Below are 15,681 nucleotides of genomic sequence, written 5' to 3'. Positions count from 1 at the left end.
ATGGGGAAAACCAGGAACAAGTCACCAGAGAAGAAGCAGGAAAAAAAAAAACAACATAAAAATACTTCAATTTCTAAGAATACAGTGATTTTTGTTTTACTGCTAAATCGTAAATAATCCATCCTCTGCTTTAAAAAGCAGCTTCAGAGATATTAAAATGGTCACATTTGTGTTTGGATTCAGAGTGAATCTGAGCTGTTTTGGAGTAAGCAAACGGCTGATTAACATACCGGGCATAATTGGCTATTCACACGTTTTTGGTTTTGGTTTCGGCCAATAAGACGAAAACATGACAGGAACATTATTGGGAAGCATCGACTCCACACTTTGTGAATCTGTAAATAACTTCAAACGCCTCTCAAGGAGATTTGTTCCTGGTTTCATTGTGGTCAGTCACATTCAGCAAAAGCTGTGAAGAGGTCACAGCAAACATGGAGGGATGTGTCTGGTCCCTGATGATGACTAACAGTTTTCCTGCAATGGTAAGATGTTTAGCCACCATTAGCATGTACACGAGATTGATTGACAGCGCTAAGACTTTCCTCCTGGGCTCTGATTGGTTGTTTCTGTCTGGGGAGGAGCTTAATTTTTTCTTTTTCAAAGATTGTCTGTCTCATAACATACTGTCATGGCATATTTTTTGTGACATTTACATACTGCAGTTACAGTTCTTAGAAAATCCATTAAGTTTGAGTGAAGCAAACCAAAAAAAAAAAAAAAACCACAATTCTCTCAATGTCTAATAAAGCACAATAAAGATGCTGGTATAATGTGAGAAAACGTGAAAAAGTTCATGGGGTTTGAATATGTTTGCAAGGAACTGTTAGCATAACAAAATACACGATGACATGATGACCAATCAGATTCAATATAATAATAAAAAAAAAGATGTTAAATAAACTGTAACTTGAGTATCAATCTTATAAAGCTAATAATAAGAACAGTAGCCTGTTTAATTCAAAATGTACATTTTCATCAAAATTCAGATGTATGTACACTTTTAACAATCAAAGTGACTGTGTGTGTGTGTGTGTTTGTTTGTAATACCTTGTGGGGAACATTTTCCTGACACATACTACGTTGTGGGGACCGACGCTGTTTTTGGGACAGGGGTCAGATTTAGGACTAAGGTGTGAATTGAGTTTTGGTTAGGGTTAGGGTTAGGGTAAAGGTGAGGTTTAGGCTGTGGAAATGAATGGAAGTCAATGGAAAGCCCCGGGAAAGTTAGCCACGCAAACGCGTGTGCGTGCGTGTGTCATCACCTATTGGATATAAATGAAGAAATCGGATCATTGTACTGACAGGCTGCTCTCTTTCTGTGGCCGATGGGGGGGGAAAAAAACATTTTCAGTGTGTGTCAGAACAGGCCACCCACACAGCCACCTACACACACACACACACGGACGCGCATTTATCTGACATCAACCTTACGCCGGAGGCCGTGTGTGTCGGTGACGCTGCTGACAGTCGGAGAGGACCACAGACTTCTGCTAAAGGTTACGTGGACTGGATCCAAAAGGACACAAAGAATCACAGTTTCTGCAGCCAGTCAGATATTGCTCCTTTCTTTTTCTTTGTGGTGCGATCACAGAGATCCGGACCTGTTGCTCTGTATTATTAATGCTTGACTGGACTAGAGACAGGAAAACATGGTTCTTATTACTGTTCATCAAGAATAAACTGAAAATAAGTTGAAATAAACTAAACACACACAGTGTCCCTCACGAGCTAATAAGCACCCATTGTAAAGACAAAGTATCACATGGGTAAATTTATATAAAAAAAAACATTAGAAAATAAATGAATAATAAAAAATAAAAGAAAAAATATTGGGAGATAAATAAACAATTTTTTTTTAAATGTTAGAAAATAAATAAGTACATCTAAACAAAAAACTATACAAAAATAAGTGGTACTAAAATTAATATAAAACAAAAAAAAACAATTGGGGAAATAAATAAAATTCGGGGGGAAATTATATAGCCAACATATAAATAAAACGGGGGAAAAAAACATTAGAAAACAAATTAATTAATTAAATCGAAAGAAAAAAATAGAAAATAAATGAATTATATATTATCTACAATTATCAAACTTCTTTCTTATTAAAACAAAGAAAGAAATATAAAATAAACAAACTACTTAATAAGTAAATAAAATTGAAAAATACAAAAAGAAAGCAGAGAGAGAGAGAGAGAGAACATGTGTGTGTATTTCTTATTTATTTTTTTTTAAAACACAATGTTTTTAACAAAATCACCGGTGTCTCACTCCTGGGTGGTTAAAGAGGTGGAAAAAAATATCCCAAGATCACTGTTAGAGAATTAGAGAGGCATTTTTATAAGCAAAGTGTTAAATATAAATCCGGCTTCCACTAAATACCTAAACAAAGTGTTAAAATGTGGCCCGGTCGACCCAGGAATGGTCCAACATGCAGAAAGTCTTCACAGCTCACCCACATCACTGTCAGGTGAGCTGAAAAGAAAAGATCATGCTGAAGGAAGATCTCTGTCTGTCTGTGCCGAAATGTGAAAAACGCTCCGAACCATCCGGCTGGAGCTGCAGAAAGTCTGCGAAATGCTGCAACAATACTAATTATGTATTTTTATTCAAGGCTTTTTGCAAATCTTTACCAGGACTACCATGAGCGGGAGGGGGGGCACTGTAGATAAAACAAAAATAGCAATAAAGCGAAAAAAAAAAACCTTCCCTCACAATCGCCTGGTTAATGCTTTTTTTTATTTTTTTTATTTATTTTTTTTTAGAAATTATTTTACAGTTTCAGCCAAATATTAAGACATGTGCGGCTTTCAGAGCACAAGTGTCAGGATATCAAGTAAAAGCAACGAGGCAAGCGGAGATCTAGCAGAAGAACAGCGGCTGACATCGGCTTATTGAAGGCGTCGGGATGTGGCGAGTTGAGGAAAACAAACAGCTGCCGATCATTTCGAACTGCTATGCATCAAGAACCGTGTTGGTCCTGCTGTGACCACACGGGGGCGGTAATGTGCCACAGCGCGCTCTATGGATGAAGCTTTCGCGGACAACGTAGCTCTCTACGAAGTGGGAAACGATGCATGCTGTTTTTAGCTACTTCTACAAAGGTCTCTATGTACAGGCTCTTTACATTTAACAGCCAGGAGATTCTTTCCCGAGCAAAGTAGCAAAGGAAACATGGCGTCTGTGTGAAGCTGCCTCGTTCAAAGGTACAGGACCGGGTGTAAGAACTCCCAGCCGCCAGTCTGAGCTTCCGGTGCTCAGTGGACAATAACAGGAAGTCAAGACGCTGAAGGAATGGACAGGAACAATTATTTCCCATGTGGAAAGAAAACACACATGAAGAAATATTCACATCCTTTGATCGTTTTCTCCGATTGGAAATGTATGGAGCTAAATTGTGACCATTAAGTTTGTTAGATTTTTTCCCCACACCCAACTTGAAAAAAATCGTTTTGAAAGCTGAAAGCAAAGTTTTGAACATGACAAAAATCATTTTTAAACTGATAGTTTTGAAATTGAGAAGTCTTCAAAACTGCTTTCCAGATTCAAGATTTTGAAACTCCCTAAATCATTTTGAAGCTGAAAAATAATTTAGAAACTACATTTCAGATTAAATATTTTTATCTATCAAGTTCAGTTATTTTTTTTTTTTAAACCAACTTTATGGCCCCAATTTAGCTCCATACAAACATAAACTCATTCAGTTGGGATTTTGTTTGGGATTTTATGGAGCAGAAAAGATAGAAAGTTCAGACTTAAAGCTGGAGCCAAATTCAACTTTCAGCAGAAAAATGACCCTCAACAAAGTCCGAGCTACGAGAGAGTAGTTCAGAACAAAGCGTATTCGTGTGTTTGAATGGTCTAGTCAAAGTACAAACCTGAATCCGATTAAGAATCAGCTGAATTTAATGTTAGCAGATGGTCACCAGTCAGTCTGACTGAGCTTTTTCAGATTTTTGATGTAGATATTTTGAAAGCCATAATCACTTCCTGCCGTATTAGCTAAGCATTGTTTCACTCTGATTTATCAAATAAAATCCACTGCAGTTTGTAATAATGAGGATCTGGAACGGTTCGAGGGTCTGAATGTTTTTCCAGGCGCAGCACCTTCCTCCATGTGTTTTGTTGATTAGTACGGTGGCCTACAGGGGACCATTTCTGTAATTTTCCCCTTATCGGCTTATTAAGCGCTAATCAAAATCCGTTTTAATACAATGTCACTCATTTATTTACACTCTCATTACGATTTGCAATGGCAGGCTTTAGGTGTGAGCCAACGGGTTAACAGATGAACTCGTTTGACTCTCTAAAGCTCAAGTTTGAGACACATTTGTTTATTTAACAAGAAAGCGCTATACAGGTTAGAATAAACAGAAAGGCAGCGCTCAGGGAAGGAAGCACACAGCCTTCATGAGATGATGCTAATGCTGCAAGTGAGGAAGAAGCAGAGTCAGTGTCACCATGCTAGCAGCTAATGTACAGTGTGCAGGAGGAGAGTTCACACAGGGCCGGTACCGTGGGGGGATGTGGGCGGGGCTTTAACCCTGCTCATCCATCGCCTCGCCCGCCGTGTGAAGCGCAGCGGAAGCTTCGCCGTTGCAGCGTGACGTGGGCTCGGCCGCCTGCGGCTCCTCGGCCGGGGCCGCCGCTGCCGCCTGTTGGCTCTTCTCCTCTCCGGCGGCATCGGGAGCGCCGTCGGGCCCGGCCGCAGACGAAGGCGCTGAGGGGTTGGCAGAGGCCTGGGGAGCCGTGGGGTCGGCAGCTGCTCCGGGGACGGCGGGCTTCGACACGCTCTGCTCAGGCGCTCTTAGTCTCTTCATGATGGTGGTGACTCGCACAGCTTTCTGTAAGAGAAGGAACGGGAATTTTTACACACATACACAAAAAAACATATATACTTCTTTTTTTTCCTTAAGCGTGTCCTGTCCAGCATTGTGGCACTCAGAACAGTTGTCCGAGTGTCAAAGTGAGGCCCAGCAGATTTACTTTCATAAACGGAGCATTACGGCTTTTGCCACGATACTCCACTTAATATGCGTACATAAAACTTTGGTAGAAATTGCTTTGAGTTCATATCAAGTGTAAAGGACACGGAGATGGAAAAGAAAGAGAGAAAGGTCAGGAAATGAGGAGACATGCACAGAGGAGAGAAAGAAGCGTAGAGAGAACACAAGTCAACACCTTATTGGTCTGACTCTGAACCTGCAGGAAGAGAGAAAAGAAAACAGAGAAACCATAGCAACAAACAACATGTGGATATGCAGGTCCTTCAGAGTCACCAGGAACCTCTTAGCTCTCTGTGCCGCTCCAGTTAGGAAGGACGGCCATGTCCTCTGAAGAGAGTTGCTTTCTTTGTGTAGGATTAGAGTAAATGTAGTTCAGGACAAATGAGCACTGCTGATTTCCTTTTGTGACATATGTCCTTTTATTTTTATGGAAGAGAATTAGGGCCAAATAAAAAAATATATATATACGTATTCTGACTTTTTCTCAGAATTTTTACTTTAATCTTCTGAGAAAAAAGTCAGAAATTTAAGGGAAAAAAAGTATATATTTTTTTCTTCCATCAGTGGTCCTGATCACCTTCCGTACCCTTTCATTCTACTTTGTTTTGTTTGTTCAAATAAAACTCCAGTATCACTGTAATTTGTGGCTGTCATGTGACAACATGTGGAAACCTTACAGTAAAGCGGTACGAAAGCTACGACAAGGCGCCGTTGGAATCTTTTTCTTTAAACTCACAGCAGCGAGAAGTGAAACCTGAAATGCCTTCAGCTGGCGGAGGAAGAGAACAAAAAGGGCTCACCTTCCATTTAGCTCTGGCGAAGTTCTTTTCTATCTGTGCACACACATTTTCCTTGATGTTCTTATCTGAAGCTGCGCCACCGGAGATCCTGCAGAAGAAAGAGGAGGATAGAAAATGATGGGTTACACTCACACCAAAAACAAGTTGCAGATTGCTAATACTTTTTCATAAACATGGGATATTTTAGTCCTATTCTTTTGGTGCAGTCCTAGAAGGTTGTAATATTACTAAAGGGTAAAGGTTGTTGGAAATACCTGTCCAGTACAACTAAGCAGACCAAGGGACAATCTGTCCAAATTGTTCAGGATAATTTATCTTCGATTTTATTTATTCTTTTTTTTTATTTTTTATTTAAAACCTCCTGAGAGGTTTTTTTAATCATGTTTAGCACACTCAGTTCCCGGCACTCTGATTTAGTCTGCACGATATATCAAAAAGTCCTCCGCCTACCATTCATGGTTTATGGCCTCCTGGGCCGTCAGCCTCTGGTCTTGATCCACCTCCATCAAACGAGCAACCAGGTTCTTAGCTGTCAGAGAGAAGTCAGAAGGAAGGAAACGCAACGAGAGACAAAGGGTTTTACTTCCTGACGGCATGACAACACAACCGTAACGGCTTTGAAAAGTCAACAGGAAGGAAGGAAGGCAGGCGGGCAGGTTCCTTCTGGAGTGTGTGAAGTGTGTGTGTGTAAAAAGCTGCCACTGAGAGTACCTGAATCGGAGATTTCATCCCAGTACGGAGAGTCGAACTCGTAATCGCCCGCCAGGATTTTTCGGAACAGGTTCTTGTCGTGGTTTTCGTAATCGTCGTCATCGCTTTCGTCGTAGAACGGAGGGTTGCCTGACAGACTGTGGTAAAAAAAAAAAAAAAAAAAAAATTAAAAACAGTGGGGGTCATGAAATCCTTGTAAGATATACCGACCACATTTGAGAACGTCAATGTAGAGATGCACCGATCAGGCCAGTACTGATGTTCCTATTTATTTTGTTCATGTGTGTGATTTTAGATTTCTATCATGTTCGAAATAAATAAAATGAATACATTTCTTTTTTTTTATGCCTGATCTAGTAATTCTGATGTATGTAAAAAAAATGTTTTATTCCAAGAACATAAAAAAAATTAATAAATCGTAGAACAGGTTGTTTGATAGAGGTGATAGTTTTAAATACAACTGAGATTTCCAAGACTTTTTCCGTTTATGCATCAAATCTCAGGTCCAAAATTAGACTTAAATTTATTTCACACGCAGCTTTGTTTCTGGGAAAATAAATACATTTTTTATGCATTCTGACCTTTCATCCACACAAAACCATTGTTTAAAATCACTAAAAACAATGATTTATAAAAAGTAATGCGCCAATATATCAACGTAACTGCTTCAACATGATTCCAAATTGACATCATCTTGGGTTTTTACAACTTTACATAATCAATCAATCAATTAATCAAATTTGATCTGTATAGCTCATTTCAGGAACAAGGCACTACAAAGGGCTTTACCTCATAAAATTACAAAAATCGGCAATTGAAACATTAAGTTATAATAGGCTGTCTAAAAGTATTTCAGCCTGCATGTCTGTCCACACAAATGAACTTCCTTGCATCATGTTTAATTCCAAACAGGAAGTTGTGGTTGGCTTGAAGCAATCTGATTGGCTGACAGGTTTTAGCTCTGTGCTACACTGCCCCCTATGGGTTTGGCGTGTTTAAAACAACAGTCAGGGAAGACTTTGTTTGGGTTCGTGTGGATGAAAACTTCTCTCAAACTGATTCCGTGCGCATGAAATAATTTCTTCTCAACAATATGGCGGATATATTTATCTTTTAGAAATACTCACCTATGTGTGAACAAGGGCTTAGATATTCAGACCTATTAGATTTAGGTCTAAAATAATTTTTATTCAACACAGGAGGTTATTTCTTGTAAAAAAAATAAATAAATAAATAAAAGACAGGCATTAAAAAGAACTTACATTTTATTAAGTAAAAGACACATAAAAATACCAGCTCACTCAATTTCTATGCTAGTAGTTGACATGTTTGTTGATCAAAAATAATATAGGTAATTGGTTTTGATGCATATAATGATTGGGGTAAAAACACATATTTTTCTGTATTTGGACTTCAGATGACTAATTAGAGACGATTCTGATAACTTACAGTATGTACATGATCACGCCCATGGCCCAGCAGTCCACAGGCCTGCCGTACCGCTGTCTGCCAACCACTTCAGGGGCTGAACAGGAAAAACATCATCAATGACCCAGAACCTCGTGCCACATTATAACTCTTGAAAATGAGATCTAGATCTCAACGGGGTTTACCTGGTTAAATAAAGGAAATAAAAATAAATTAAAAAAACATAACTGATTCACCACGTTTCGTAATCTCACCCAGGTACTCTGGTGTCCCACACGGGTCTTTGATCAGCCCGTTCTCCAGCTTGGCCAGGTGGAAGTCACTGATGACGATTTTGGAGTGCTTTAGACGGTTGTAGTACACCAAGTTCTCCAACTGTGGGTGAAGAGCAAATTACAAAAAGTCACACGCTTACTATGTTTAACGATTAAAATGAATATTTTTTGTGGAGCATCCAAGTAAGACAATGACAGAAAAAAAAATCTGTTTTAATTTGTACTTCATTATAATTCAACTTTGAAACAAATCCTTTTAATATTCCAAAATGTACAGCCACAGCAAGAAACACTTAGAATCCGTCAGATCTGCACAACATTCACGGCTTTGCTCACAATCCTTTCAGACTATGAACTCATTTTCAGACTGTGCTTGAACAGTGGTCTTAGCTCTGTCAATCATGCTAGTGTACGCACTGCTCACACCCTCCCGCTTGCACTCTGCTAGGCTAAGCCACAGCTAGCCTGTCGGGAGTGCGAAGGCTAGTTATCATGACCACAGACGACGTCAGATAAACAGTTTTCCTGTAACAGTAAGATGAGAATACGCATACACGAGCGTGATTGACAGCACCGAGTCCCTCCTCCTTGGTTCTGATTGGTTGTTTTTGGTCGGGAACGGTTCATTTCTTCAGAAGGCAATAACACCTCAGGGAGGAGGTGGACGAGATCCGTCTTTTCAGATGATCTGTCTCATGCTAAAATGTCACAACATGGTGACAGCTTTAACAAATACCATCACTGAGGAGGGTGACCATATGTAAAACATATGTTGTTTATAGCAGTTACATGCTGCAGCTTTAATAAGAATATTTTCATGTTTTATTTGAAACTTGTGAAAATCTTGCCTTATAAATAATAGTAATAAAACATTTAAATATGAATCAATTACCTATGCCACCAGGTAATAATTGATACCATTAAGAGTGGGCCTCTCAAAAACCATTCAGAGGGCCACAAATGGCCCCTAAGCCACACTTTGACCACCCCACAGTTAGACGCTATAAACATATAAAATAGGAGATTATGTTTTCTGCGTTGCAGAAGTGTTTGCTGAAACCAGAAAATCTTACCAAGTATTTTCATCCAGGTTCACTTGAAATAAGACAAAACTACAGGTAACTTTTTTTGCAAGATATAGGAGCTTGTTTTAAGTCAATAATGTGTTAATATTGATGAAAAAGTTCTAATTCCACTATCAGATTATTCCCATCACATTATTCCCATCCTGCCAGTGAAATAATCTGGCTGTGGAATAAATATGTTATCATCCATATTAAGGAATTATTGACTTAAAACAAGCTCCTGTATCTTGCTCAAAAGGTTATTTGTAGGTTTGTTTTGTCTTATTTCAAGCGTACAGAAATGTCTGCAGTGGAAACCAAACCAAAAGAATACGTGGTAAGGGTTCAGTGTTTTCTCAGTGTTGCCGCTGAGCCATTACCTTCAGGTTTCTGTGAACGATGTGCAGGGAGTGCAGGTAGGCCACGGCCTCCAGGACCTGCCGCACCACGTTGCTGGTGTCCCGCTCCGAGTAGTAGCCCTGGTCCAGGATCCAGTCGAACACCTCTCTGCCTGTCGCGCTGCGGAGAGGTGGGCAGAAAAAACTTCAATCAAAGCTTTGTTCATTTCTGCAAGCCAGCTACATTTTGCTTTACCTTTTTTTTTCCCTTTCTTCTTCAGTTCATTTGCCACTCAAAAACAAAAGCAATAAAGTCAAAGAAAATCAGACAAATAAACGTGAGAGAAGCTCCTCGTAATTTAGAGAACTCAGAAAAACCGACTTCAGCTACGAGAAGGTATTTCTGTCTTTCTAAGAACGGAGGATCGTCCACGGGGTGACTGATAATTATCATTTCCCCGCGGATGACTCTTGTTTGCTGAATTTTCTGCATAACCAAAAAAATCCCTCAGGTCTTCTCAGTGGGAAACATTCATTTCCACATTTAGAATTTCCACAGAAATGCACCCAATTCCCCCAAAACCGGGGGGTGGGAGAGATTGGGGAAGAAGAGAACGGAGCGACCGAAGCGATCGCATCTGAATACCAAATGATGCGGAGCCGAGAGCCGGTCTCTCGGAATCCGCTCGGGCCCCGAGCAACACCGGGGCCCGTTCCCCCAGGAGCGCTCCATCTACAGAAGCGGCTCGGTGGGGGTAGAGACGAGCTGGAAGCCTTTTAATCCCCACCCCCCCATCAGACGTCTAAACTCACAGCTCCAGGAAGAGGAAGTACTCCTTTTTGGTCTCGAAGACGTCAACCAGCTGGAGGATGTTGGGATGCTTCACCCTGAGGAAGGCAGAAGGCAGGGAGAGACCGATGTCATTCGATGAGCCAAAGCAGCAAGGCGAGGAAACCGCAGTTCAAGAATGTAATTTACGACGTTTATTATTCAGCACCAATGTTTTTGCTGAACTCCCTGGCACGAAGCGGATCAGCCTCGCCTGAGTTACAGAGAGCAAACGGAATAAAAAGTCGTGTATTTTCTCTGCCACCTCTTCGGAGGTGACAAGCGGTTTCCTTCGTGAGCGCAGAAGGAGATTTAGACGCGCAGCGGCTGAGTCCTGAATGAACCCAGAGGAGTCATTCAGGGAGAGAAAAATCACGTGTTGGGACGTTTATGCTGCGCGCCGGGCCCTGATCGGTGTTACTGATTCATAACTGTAATTAAAACATCAGGAGGTTTGAAAAAACAACGGTGAGAGGGAAAGAAAACTTCATTCCCCTTGTAATAGACGAATATAAAGAAAAGCATTTTGTATTGAAGGAAAATGATGCTTTGCAGAAATGTTCTCTATACCATGTTTGAACATGTAAAGGTTGTTTCAGCCCAACTCATTCAATCGAACCAATCCCTGCAACTCGGCGTAAAAAATAAATAAATAAGAAAATCCCAACTTTTTTCATTTCTCACATGTATAAATTCATGTGCCACTTAGATTTGATCAAACAACTTAAAAGTAAGAGCGCTGACAACAATAATATCAGATACTTCTAGCTTTTTAAAATATTGGAACAATTGACTGTCTACTTTGTGATGAATGTGTTCTTTTTTTTTCCTTGATGATTTGTTTTGCCTTACTTAATTTTTCCCCCCCCTAAATTGTACGGACTGCTTTTTGTTTCAAAATAAAAGACTTTCAAAGGTGCTGCAAAATCAGCAATTTTAGAAATGTGGATGTGTTCGCAAAGTCCTCAGAAAGAGAAAATAACACACTTATCTCTCTGTCAGCAACAAATAGTTCAATAAGATTATGCTAAAGCAGGATTTACTGAATGCCAGATAATCAGGAAAACCGATTTAGATAAAAAAAACAAGTTTAGATGTTAACTTTTTCACTTTGAGCTGCTTCTTTCTATTCACTTTTTATTATCTTGCTTAAAAATGCTATTTAAAAAGGAAAAAAAACAACAACAATTTGACAAAACTTAACACTGTCCAATAAAAAAAAACAACAACTCACATCTTCAAGATGAGGATCTCATTTTTGGCAGCCTTCCGGACTTTCCTCCCGTCTTTCTTCAGGAATTTCTTACACGTGTACATTTTCATGGTGGCTTTGTCCTTGGCCCTAAAGATCTCACAGAACTCCTCCCTGAAAAGAAGCGTTTGGTGTTAAAACGCATCTCTACACCACAATAAGGCAGACTTAAAGATACTCACGATTTAACAATCTGACCCAGGTCATATTTATCCGTCACGTCCGAAGGATTGTGGTATTCCTTCTTTTCCCCAACCGTTAAACAGCCAAATGGCATGGCCACGCCCGACCTGGGAACGACAGGGACAGAAGACGGGAAAACTTCAGAGCCTCCAACTGCATTGTGATACTTTGTATGATGACTTTGCAAAAAAGAAAAGAAAACTGTTTTTTCCTTTTCTTTTATGCTGAGAACGCTACCATACGACGTAGGCCACCAGAGGCAGTTTTAATGCAGCATTTTGTCTCATTTAACTTTCTGTAGCCAAGCTTTCCATAATCCTGTAGTATTAAAAAAGAAAGACACAAAAAAAAAAACACAAGACGATATCGGCTTCAGTCCCTCAGCTCTGCGCCGTCATCTTTTCCTCAGAGCGATAGCCTGACAAATTTCTCTCTGCGGGCAGACGGCGAGAAAAGTCGGGGAGCAGGGACCGCAAGAAAGCATTCTAGTGTTTCTATTACTGCATTTCTAAACAACCGGGAACAATACAAGTACGGGACAAGATAAAGAGATGTTCATCAGTCAGAAATCCGTGAACTACTGCGGCAGCTCATTAAAATTTCTTCCCAGACTCTGGTGTGTGCGGCTCTCTCTGAGGTGTTCGCTGCATGTCTTTTCACTGATTCATGCCTTCATCCTAATCTTGTCTTTGTCGGCCATTCTGTTGCTCTGTTTGGGATCATTGTTCTGTTTGTGACTCTTGGAAACTTTAGCATCCAGAGAAGTTGATGATCCCAAATCAAATCCTTTCTCTTAACTGGCCTGTCTTGAACATCTAACTTGCAAACTGAGGTCTGGAGCCAGACCGTGGTTATTCTTCGACTAGCCGGGCAAATTCTCTTTCTACGCAATTCCGCTCAATTCTCATCTCCCGTCAGAGCACCGTCTGGGATTTCTCCCATTGAGCTGGATTTCATCCTGGCCAATCAGTGAACAGAAGGACTTGTGGTGAATGATGAGGTCAATTTTCTGCACTGTTTAGAATTGCAGTCTGCTTGTGTATGATTGTAGTTTGGAAATGGCAGCGGAGGAAGTGAACAGATCCACTCAGTCCATGTTGATCCATGGGTTTTAACAAAAGTCTAATTTTGGATGTAGTTTTCAGCTTCACAGCGTAACTTCCTTCATGGTTGAATACATCACAGGGAAATGCTAGCGATTGGGTAAAATCAGATGCAATTTTTTAAAACTTTAGCAGAGTCCACGCCCCCAGCAAGAAATCATTTCCAAATGGTCGAGGCCATTCTTGTGCTTCTATTACTGCAACAAACAAACAAACAAAAAAAAGCAAAACAAAGGGTCGGTTTTTAACAAGCTACTCTGGGAGAGCTGTAGAAATCCAAAGCTCAGGTAAGTGAGGACAGCAATCTGCGATTTATTAAAAAAATGACAGCTTTGTGAAAGAATAGATAGAATAAATCGAAGAATACTGTAGTCTGCCATGGTAGAACATGGCAGTGGCAGCGTCATGACACAACAATGTCTTCTGTCGCAACGTGTTGGTCCAGGTAGAGTGAATGCCGCAAATCAGCGACTGGATGCAGTCTGCTGGGTTTCCTTAGAGAGAAACTTTTTAAACTACTTTGAATAATAAACTGAACCTAACGTTTGATTTCTTTTGGCGGCAGCCACAGATATATTTGTTATCTAACAGATATAACATATCTGTTATATTTTTGACAGATACAAAAATATAAAATAGTCAAAGTTCAAAAGAAAAGGAAGACTGATACGCAGAGAAACTGGCGGAGCTTATGAAGGGGTTGCAAAAGATAATCTCAAAGGGGCTGAATACAAATGCATGCCGCACTTTTCAGTTTTATTTCTCATTTTTACTACCACTTCAGCGTATCATGTATGAACTACACCAAAATGCATAGTTCTAACATGGGAATATTTCCAACTAATGTGATGCTACTGATCAAGTGAACATTAACATGCCCTATTTCAGTCCATATTATTCACATTCTTCACTCTCCACTTCTCCCCCACAGTCCTTCATACAAGGTGAGGTTTGCTCTTACTACGTCTTCCAAGAGAATGTTTTTTTATTTTATTTTATCATTCTTACATTTATTAACAACGTAGTTGGAACATGTTGTTCATGTGAACCCGACTGAAGACTTAAGAACACATTTCCTAAACAGCAAGTACCAAGTATCAGGCATTTGTCCTGGAATAAGAATAAATAAATAAATAAATAAATAAATAAATAAATAAATAATACTAATATCTCTCAAAAGCTGCACAGCACAGCACTTCACTGATAAGCATCGGATTGCTGAAGGTGTTTGTATGTAAAGCAAAGCAGCACTGAAAAACTTCAGCACAGCAGATTTTCCTAGAGGGAATTTGGGGTAAAAAAAAAAAAAAAAAAAAAAAAAAAATATATATATATATATATATATATATATATATATATATATATATATATATATATATATATATATATATATATATATATATATATATATATATATATATATACAGTATATATATATATGTGTGTGTGTGTATGTGTCTATTCATTTCTTAGCCTTTTCCTTTTCAACAACCATCTGCACTGACACTCTGGGTGATGGATGCTTGAATGTAAATAAGCACAGCCAGCATGAGAAGTGTAGCATAACGTGGCAATCTGTTCACGGCGGCGCCGCAGCACCACATCCCAATCCAATCTGGATGAACGAGGCTCGGCGAAGGAAGCCGCTCGGGCCGGAGCGAGGCGACTACTGTCCACCGTCTCTCTCTCAGACGAGGCCTGAGTCCGCGTCGTGCAGTCACAGAGCGAGAGGCTGACCTTTGGTTCAGCTGTACATCAGACAATTCAGCTCAAGCTGGGGGATCTGAGCAGATATGGCAGCTGTAGAAACCATACACTAACGAAATACAGGGCCAGATTTACAGGGATATGGGGCCCTGGGCTGGGGACTGTTTTGGTGCCCTATTCAATCAAAAATAGGGTTAATGCTAATTACAGTAACCAGGAATGAACTGATGATGCAAAGTTTAACATGTCCCTTTTGTCAGCAACTCCACTTTGTTCCCCCCAAAAGAAAACTACTATGACTTTATTGTTTTTAAACACTCGAGTATTGCTTATATTCAGAAAATGAATGATATGAGCCAAATGAAGAGCCCACTGCACTGAACCCCTCTGAAAACCTCCTGTTTATTCCACCAAATGTTGATTCCTGAACTCTTCCTGAGTTAAAACATTAGTGTTGTTGTCTCTAAATGAACATGAACTTGTTTTCTTTCCTTTATTTGAGGTCTGACAGCGCTGCAACTTTCTAATTTTCTGGAAATAAATTCTTCATTTTTGCTTGAATTTCTTTGAACTTCCTTTACGAGGTAATAGCGATCGTGTAAAGTTAAAGAGAAACATTCTCGTGTTTGATAAGACGCTTAAAGCCGCTCTTATTTTATTTTCTTCTTTTTAAAACACAGAGCTCGTTGGAAGCTGTGCAATAAGTGAACATTTTCCAGTAGCGGGGTGCTGGCCATGTCATGTAATGGAGGCAGGATAATGGCTCCATTTAAAGCAACCACCATCAGCAACATTAGAGCACTAAGTTCTGACTGCTATCCCCCCTCGGGAGCGCCAGTCAATGACTCGTAATGCGTTGCGGCACAGAATGTGACCCGGTCAACCCGCGGGGGCAACTCGGTCCCCCATCTGGTCTCTACGGGAACGGTGAGGCCGTAGGGCTCAGAAAACGATGGCGAAATGTTTGGGGCTCCTTCTTCTCCGA

General features: G+C 40.1%; 1 protein-coding gene across 1 annotated transcript in view; it reads right to left on the bottom strand.

The window, feature by feature from the left end:
• Window positions 1-3,677: 3,677 nt before the first annotated feature.
• The window catches only part of camkv (CaM kinase like vesicle associated), a 45,403-nt gene continuing 33,399 nt past the window's right edge, over window positions 3,678-15,681 (bottom strand). Inside the window, exons 2-11 of the mRNA XM_023325755.1 lie at window positions 11,886-11,993; window positions 11,686-11,817; window positions 10,436-10,510; window positions 9,665-9,803; window positions 8,200-8,320; window positions 7,967-8,042; window positions 6,518-6,654; window positions 6,257-6,335; window positions 5,807-5,894; window positions 3,678-4,844 (exon numbers count right to left, since the gene is read on the bottom strand). Of these exons, the coding sequence (XP_023181523.1) occupies window positions 4,539-4,844; window positions 5,807-5,894; window positions 6,257-6,335; window positions 6,518-6,654; window positions 7,967-8,042; window positions 8,200-8,320; window positions 9,665-9,803; window positions 10,436-10,510; window positions 11,686-11,817; window positions 11,886-11,980 (1,248 nt within the window). The 5' untranslated portion in view covers window positions 11,981-11,993 and the 3' untranslated portion in view covers window positions 3,678-4,538. The remainder of the gene's footprint in view (window positions 4,845-5,806; window positions 5,895-6,256; window positions 6,336-6,517; window positions 6,655-7,966; window positions 8,043-8,199; window positions 8,321-9,664; window positions 9,804-10,435; window positions 10,511-11,685; window positions 11,818-11,885; window positions 11,994-15,681) is intronic.

This window comes from Xiphophorus maculatus, chromosome 20, assembly GCF_002775205.1.
Source record: "Xiphophorus maculatus strain JP 163 A chromosome 20, X_maculatus-5.0-male, whole genome shotgun sequence".
Taxonomy (NCBI): Eukaryota; Metazoa; Chordata; class Actinopteri; order Cyprinodontiformes; family Poeciliidae; genus Xiphophorus; species Xiphophorus maculatus.
The sequence above is the reverse complement of the archived record's forward strand: the minus strand, read 5'-3'. Positions and strand labels throughout refer to the sequence as shown.